Below are 7851 nucleotides of genomic sequence, written 5' to 3'. Positions count from 1 at the left end.
TTGCTTTGAACATTTCTGTGGCGGGATCTTTGTTGGCAATGCAGAAACAAACCTTTAGCTTTACACATACTGGGCAGGAGCTACTGTTCAACAGCAAATCCCTGCAAGTCCGTTTCCTAAGAGAGCACCAATTTCTTTTTTATTCTTTTCAATTCACTGAAGATAATCAAAGATCCAAATCTCCATCTTCAGAGTGGTCAAGTGAATATCAAATATCCAAAGACTTCTAGACACTCCACATACTTTACTTCACACTCCACAAGACTTAACCTCCTAACATATACTTTTTTTTTTTGGTTCAACATTACAATGTAGTTGATTTTATAGATGACTGCCGCTAAACTTGCCTCTAAAACAAAAAGCCACATTAGTTTTAACTAACAGCAGTGGCCCTAGAATATTACATGATCATTAAGTCAACAGGGAAAAAGTTTGTAATCCACTGTCAAGTTTCTTTGTCACTTTCTCCGACTGAGTAAAGTTCTCCGAGTCTTTTAAAGCGAGGACCCCATTCACTGAGGTAGTCAAAATTCTGGTCTGAGTCTGATGTGGAGGACTCCAAGGAGCTAAGGGAACCAGCTGCTGACCCCTTTCCTTCATAGCCATAAATCTGGATAGAGTCATATGGCGGAGCTGTGGGATCATTATCAGCTTCATGAAGCCTTACATTAATAAATTCATCAACATCAACACCATTAGGGACAGGTGCAAGACCCTGCCTGGGCATAAATTGAAGATCAGGCTTAATATCCTTACGAGGCAAAAATCCATTAATTCCATCTGGATTTTGCAAAGTTGCAATGTCAAAGGCTTCTGTGTCTTCCTCTCCACCTCCTTCGTCGTCGTAGCGAATGATATTTTCCCTCACATCTTCATCATCTTTGATGATCAGAGGCTCATTCTTGTGTCTTCTTAGTGTCACAAACAGCACCACAATGACTGCAAAGAGAGCACCACAAGATGATTAGGCAAAACATTTCCAACCCAAGCACCATATGGTGAGTGCAGCTGGGGAAGGTGAGAGGCTGCTTTTTGTGGGATTGGGAGTAATAAGGGTGAAAAGCTGAAAGACCTGTGACTTCAACCCCCTTCACGTGAAGGAAATTGGGTCAGAAACTCTGATTACTCACCTAGTCTTTGATTATCAGCTCATATATACATCTGAAGCTCAATTTTATAGAAGCAATAAGATTTCCCATACTCCTAATTTCGAGCCTCAACTTTTCCCTTTGGAAGTGAAGTTGGACTATCATTATTCACATAGTCTATAAAGATCTACATAAGGGATGGTGTTTTCAAATATTAGAGAGTGTTTTTCTGAAAACATAGCCCTAATAGGAGAAGGAAATCAGTGTTTTTCCTACCTGCTTCAAGAGAATCCTATTCTATAACTAAAAGAGAGTGAGAAAATAAGTGAGATAGATAGAGCTCAGCTCAATTTCAGAATCGGGGAGTGTTGCATAAAAAACTCTAGATGGGTTATGCTTGGTTTTGCAGTTTAATGCTTAAACTTCAGCATTTACTGATTTACTGATGTAAATATCAGTCACAAAGTGAAGCTGCAAAGTGCAGAAATAGAACTCTCCTTTCACTGTTCTCTCCCTCGCTTGATGTTGTGCACAAATGTTTTATTAAAATATACGACAGTGCTTATCTTGTAAAGCTTTAGTGTCTCTTGTGCCATTACAATCCAGAATAAACTCCTAATAGAAATATACAAATATAAATATATATATAATGGAAAGAGATAAAGCTATAAAAGGCATCCAAAGGAGAGAGCCCGGGCTGGGGAAGGGCCTGCAGGGGCCACCTCAGGAGTGGCTGAGGGCACTGGGCTATGTCAGCTTCAGCAGAGGGACTGAGGACAAAGATCCATGGGGCTGTAGGGGCAGCTCTGAGCTCTGCTCTGGGCCAGGAGCAGGTTTAGGCTGGAGATCAGGGGAAGGTTCTGCTTCCCCCAGAGGTGCTGGCACTGCCCAGGGAATGGGCACAGCCCCGAGGGTGCCAGAGCTCCAGGAGGGTCTGGACACCGGAGATGCCCAGGGAGCATTGCTGGGGAGTCTGGACAAGGCCAGGAGCTGGGTCAATGATCCCTGTGGGTCCCTTGCAGCTCAGGACATTCTCTGATTCCATGATTCACACAAGTCTTAGAATATACCACAGATCCATTTTCCATCAGGTGTAGCCCACACTGTGTTCATCTTGCTGCTCATCCCCATGTGATTTTCAGTTTCCCATTCCAGACCTGTTTATTTGGTAACTCTTGTGTGACTACTTCAAAACAGGACTTTGCTCTCTCTGCTTCTGTCCAGCCATTAGGACATGAGGGATTCAGTCCTACTGCCTGTGGCATCCACAATCTGTGAAAAAAAATCCCTTCACTCAGGATTCTTCTCCTGGGATGCTGAGAAGCCTCAGAGAAAAGGAAAACAATTCTTATCTCATTTGCTTCTCCTGTGTTGGGCTCATGTGGAATATGTTTGGAGATTGTTTACCCACAGGTGATTGTTTCATTGGATTCTGCTATGAGTTCTTTTGACTCCTTGGCCAATCAGGGCCAAGCTGTGTCAAGACTCTGGAAAGAGTCACGAGTTTTCATTATTATCTTTTTAGCATTCTGTAAGTATCCTTTCTCTATTCTTTAGCATACTATACTATTCTTTAATATAATATAGTATTATAAAGTAATAAATTAGCCTTCTGAGAGCATGGAGTCAGATTCATCATTCCCGTCTTTGTCAGGGCATTCCCTTCAAATAAAATAACTGCCAGCACTGTCAGTGCTGCTGCACATAGTGTTGGACTGGACTGTCCCTCCTCCTCTCTGAACCTCACACCTCCTCAGAGCCAGCAGACACCAGGGGATTTGTGACGTGGGCCATACCACAGGCCAGGCCATGCCATGGGCCATACTGCAGGCTGTGCCACGAGCCAGGCTATGCTGTGGGCCATGCCATGCCGTTGGCTGGGCTGTACAGCAGGCTGTACCGCAGGCCAGGCTGTGCCGTGGGCTGTACTGCAGGCTGTGCCATGAGCCAGGCTATGCTGAATGCCAGGCCGTGCCACTGGCTGGGCTATACCGCAGGCTGTGCCATGGGCTGGGTTGTACCGCAGGCCAGGCCATGCCATGAGCTGGGCCATACTGCAGACCATGTGGCAGGCCAGGCCGTGCCACAGGCCATGCCGCAGGCCATGCCACGGGACAGGACATGCTGTGGGCTGTGTTGTACCACAGGCCGTGCCACAGGCCAGGCTGTACCGCAGGCCAGGCCATGCCATGGGCTGGGCCATACCACAGGCTGTGCCACAGGCCAGGCCATGCTGTTGGCTAGGCCGTACCACAGGCTGTGCGCAGGCCAGGCCATGCCATGGGCCATGCTGCGGGTTATGCCATGAGCCAGGCTGTGCCGTGGGCCATGCCGTACTGCAGGCCATACCACAGGCCAGGCCGTACCGCAGGCCAGGCCATACCACAAGCCAGGCCATACCGCAAGCCAGGCCATACCGCAAGCCAGGCCATACCGCAGGCTATGCTGTACCGCAGGCCATGCCGTACCGCAGGCCATGTTGTACCACAGGCCAGGCTGTACCACAGGCCAGGCCATACCACAGGCCGCGCCATACCACAAGCCAGGCCGTACCGTGGGCCAGGCCATACCGCAGACCATGCCGTGAGCACCCACCGAGCAGCAGGATGATGCAGGCCAGGATGGCGATGAGGGCGCCCATGCTGAGCCCGATGGGCAGCACGTAGGCCTCGGCGTTGCAGGATTGCACGGTGCCATCGCTGCTGCAGCCGCACACGCGGATGGTCAGCGTGCCTGTGCTGCTCATGGGCGGCGTGCCGCTGTCGCTGATGACGATGGGCAGCAGGTACACCTCCTGCTTCTGCCGGCTGAAGCCGCTGTGCTTGGCCAGGATGCTCAGGGTGTTATCTGCAAGGAAAAAATCTCAAGATGCATCAAGGGAAATTTAAGTTGGAAATTAGGAAAAAGTTTTTCACAGAAAGAGTGATAAAGTTCTGGAATGGCCTGCCCGGGGAGGTGGTGGAGTCACCATCCCTGGATGTGTTAAAAAAAGACTCGATGTGGCACTGGATGCCATGTTCTAGCTGAGGTGTTAGGGCTGGGTTGGACTCGATGATCTTTAAGGCCTCTTCCAACTTAGTCATTCTTTGAAATCTGTGAAAATGGCAACATCTCAACACACAGCTCTTCCTCAGTGCCTTCAGGGACCTCAGCACAAACGTTCCATGGTACGTGACACAGAAATGCCTCTCCTTTCTGTCCAGCTGCCTCAAGAGCAATATATGCATTTTCTCGCGTGATAAGGAGATCATAATCCCTTATTTCTCCTCTGCATACAGCACTACAGATATCTTCCCATCGATTCACCACTTTTTTTTTCAAGTCACGTAGTCATAAAAATCCAGCCAGTAAAACAAGAGAGAAATGAGATGTTAAAGAAACCCAGACTTAAAGCATATCCACCAATTAATACAAATCTTCCTTGTCTTACAACCACAAACTACACATTTTCCACTGCTATAAAAGATTTTTCCTTTTTATATAAAGACAAAAGAAAAGCTAAATGCATTAAAAGTTGTGGGTCTAATTTTAAAAGATGTGAACATTTATTTGACCTCAATGAAGACAAGAGAGCAAATCAGGCTGTATCTCCCATGGAGGCAGACAGGAAATGAGTCTAGGACATCTTACCTCTGCACACATATGCAGAAAGTTAATTTTGGAAATATAAAGAGGCATCTGACTGCATGGCATCCTACACAGCCATAGAGTTACCCAGTGAAATCTCTGAATCAGTTCACCAGATGAATACAAGTTGATTTTTCTAAAGGTAATCATACAGATTTTAGTTTGCAGTTATAAAAATTACAGATTCTAGACAGTTATAAACACACATATCAGATATCAATAATCTTGTATGTGTCATAGTGCTCAGTTATAAACCATGATTAGTGGCATATCAAATATACAGAAAATTCTGATTTTTTTATATACTTAAATAATCTGTAACTTTTAACTGTTTTATTCTGTGGAATAAAATAATAGTTCAATATTAGGAATTATACAAACAGAGTGCATGTTGACTTGCACTAGTTTGCTGTTTGTGTTTTGTTTAAAAAAAGTGATTTAGAGAAACAAAGAGCAATATGTGTGTGTGTGTGTGAATGTTGCTGTTGAATCCAGTGACAATTTAAAAATAGAGCTGCAGTTCTTGTTTGGAAGAAGGAGTTGAGGTTCATTTTCCTGATGCATCATGAACGAAAGAAAGCCTCCTGATATTTTATGCTCTAAAATGGCCACGTGCAATGCTAAATGTCATTCCGTGGAAGGAAAGAAAACACTGGGAGTGCTCATATGACAATAGGCTTCTCCTGAAGATCAGGTCCCTTCCCACACAAACATTCTGTGATTCTATAATTTTCTATCTCTTCCACAGCAGAATCACCTACCAATCACATTTACTTGGCCTAGAGAGGTTCTTCCTATAATTTATATTTCAGATGATTTCAGCATTTTTCATGAATTTAGATTATGCAACACATGAAGGTCAATCTGAAAATTAACTCCTTCATAAAACAGAATAAATACGGTCCCTTTGCAGAACAGAAAGGATGCCTAAGATTTTTTTTTTCCACAGGAAACCTGAGATTTTATCTATTCCAGTTGGAAACAGTCACATCAAAACTGATGGCACCCTGGAGCTAAATAAATAGTCTAGTTCTTCCTTGTGCCCTTTTTAAAATGAAAGGAAGCATATGTGTTTACTGAAGACAAATTTCAGGTATAAGCTCTTAAGAATTCTGACAACTCAAATAGGACCAAAGTCCCTGATGATACCCTGTGCCACATGTGCCAGTGTGCTGCAGTGGAAAGTCACGTGTGTTTGAAGCCAATAATTAATATACATTTGGAAATGAACAAACCCTGCATTCCTCCTTGGTTGGGTGTGCCAGAGGTGTTAACACATGAGTGCAAGTTAAACCCTTTCCTTGTTCTCTGTTGGGAAAAAAGGGAAAAGTTAAGTTGGGAAAATAATCCTGTAGCTCAGTTTCCCTGAATATGGGTGTGTAAAGCTTTACCAAAGTAAGACTAACTACAGGATGTGCAAAAGTTCCTTTTTTAATCTGATGGCTTTCTTTTCCCCCTCGGCACCCCTCCCTGTTTTCAAATACTGGAAAATAAATTCACCTGTCTGCTGTCATTCTCCTGCAAAATTAAAAATATCCCAGCATAAGCTGCATCCTTAATCCTTTTGCTTTAACCTTTCAAAAGAGAAAACAACTCTGTGGTGCTCAATTTCCAGCTCTTTCTTGGAGACAAATCCCACTCAGAGGTGTCACATCTGTAGTCACTTATTTGGAACTCCAGAGACTTTTACAGTTCTATAGCACAGTGCTCTAAAATCTGTACTGATACAGGCTGTTCCTTCCTGTGAACCTGCTGCATCCTTCTCTGCCCAAGCTGGAGCACAGGATTGATTGCAGAGCCCACAGCCCTGCACTTTACAGATATGCAAAAGAGGGAAGGCACCTGCTTTAGGAAGGAACTAAAAAAGAGAAGCTGCACTTATTGGGAACAGCTTCAGATCGCTTCCATCCTCCTGAGACACTCACTGCCATCTTGTCTGCTGCAGAAAATTCTAATAAGCAAAAACCAGAGCATAACTGAGTAAAAAAAGGAAGGATGTACTCCAAAGAGAAGGGGGCAGAAAAAGTGAGAGGAAGGAGAGATGGAGAAAATAAAGTGCTCATCACTGAAGCTTTGTTGAGTGTAAGAAACCACCTGGTTTCTTGATTCCTGGTTGGAATTGATAACCACCATGGTTATCAATTCAAGTTCAGAAGTAACGAGAGAAAGCAAGAGAGATGCAAGGTATTTGGGATATTAACTGTTAGTTAAGTGCAAAATAAGTTGCAATGGCTGGTCAGAACTATACAGAAGAGATGTCAAACAAGCAGAAGAGAATAACTTTCTTTTCTTACAGATGGCTTGTTTGGTTGTTTTTTGTTGTTGGTTGGGGTTTATTTTTTGTTTGTTTGCTTGATTTTTGTTAGAAACCATGTTTGACTAAAAGTGAACATGTAATGCCTGGAAAGAAAAGAAACTGACAAGCAGAACACAGAAAATACAAAATGAAATTACCAAATTGTTTTGCCAATGGATGGCAAGTCCTCCGTTTGACTTCGGAATTTTGTTTAGCAATAAATTCTTTCCCCTTCATAGCCATGTCTTAAAATAAATATACCTTGGTGTTGCTGGAGATGTGGAAGAACAACTCCTTGGGTTGACATTTTAGTTGGTTCCTAGAACTTGAAGATAAATCCTGGCAGCTGATCAGCAATAAACTCAATTTGTCTGATTTTCTTTCTCCTTTCTGGACATTCCAGAAGGAGCCTCCTCCAGGAACAACCTGGATGAATGAACTTGGCAGCAGGTGCTCAGCAGGAGAAGGGACAATCACCTCATCTTCCCAATTAACCCACTGATCCCTTCACTACAGCACTGCTCAGTGTTTATTTATTCATGGTACTTTTAGCAAAACAAGGAAAAGCACATGCAGAAAAGCCCCAAAGCTCCTGCTCACAGAGCTCTGAGCTGTCTGTCACAGGCACAGAGCCACTAAGAGTGTTCCTCCAGCCAGGGAGCCACATCCAGGAGGGGTTCTGACATTCTCCATCAGAAGGAGTCTCCAGGAATGCTGTGCCCTTCTGTGGGGAAAAGGCTGGAGAAGTCCATGGAAATGCCTGAGCCCTATGAAATACCCTCTCCCTGGTGATGTACCCACCACCCAGGATGGACCAGGAGCTGCATCCTGTCCTGCAGC

General features: G+C 44.3%; 1 protein-coding gene across 3 annotated transcripts in view; it reads right to left on the bottom strand.

The window, feature by feature from the left end:
* Positions 1-243: 243 nt before the first annotated feature.
* The window catches only part of LOC102074554 (cadherin-8), a 159347-nt gene continuing 151739 nt past the window's right edge, over positions 244-7851 (bottom strand). For 2 of the 3 annotated variants that reach the window (XM_074551089.1, XM_074551090.1), the window contains 2 exons: positions 3684-3935; positions 244-939 (listed from right to left, as the gene is read on the bottom strand). In XM_074551089.1, the coding sequence (XP_074407190.1) occupies positions 446-939; positions 3684-3935 (746 nt within the window). In that variant the 3' untranslated portion in view covers positions 244-445. Of the gene's footprint in view, positions 940-3683; positions 3936-7851 lie in introns of those variants that run through there. The other variant, XR_012582464.1, reaches the window with a different exon arrangement.

The sequence above is a fragment of the Zonotrichia albicollis genome, chromosome 13 (genome assembly GCF_047830755.1).
Source record: "Zonotrichia albicollis isolate bZonAlb1 chromosome 13, bZonAlb1.hap1, whole genome shotgun sequence".
Taxonomy (NCBI): Eukaryota; Metazoa; Chordata; class Aves; order Passeriformes; family Passerellidae; genus Zonotrichia; species Zonotrichia albicollis.
The sequence above is the reverse complement of the archived record's forward strand: the minus strand, read 5'-3'. Positions and strand labels throughout refer to the sequence as shown.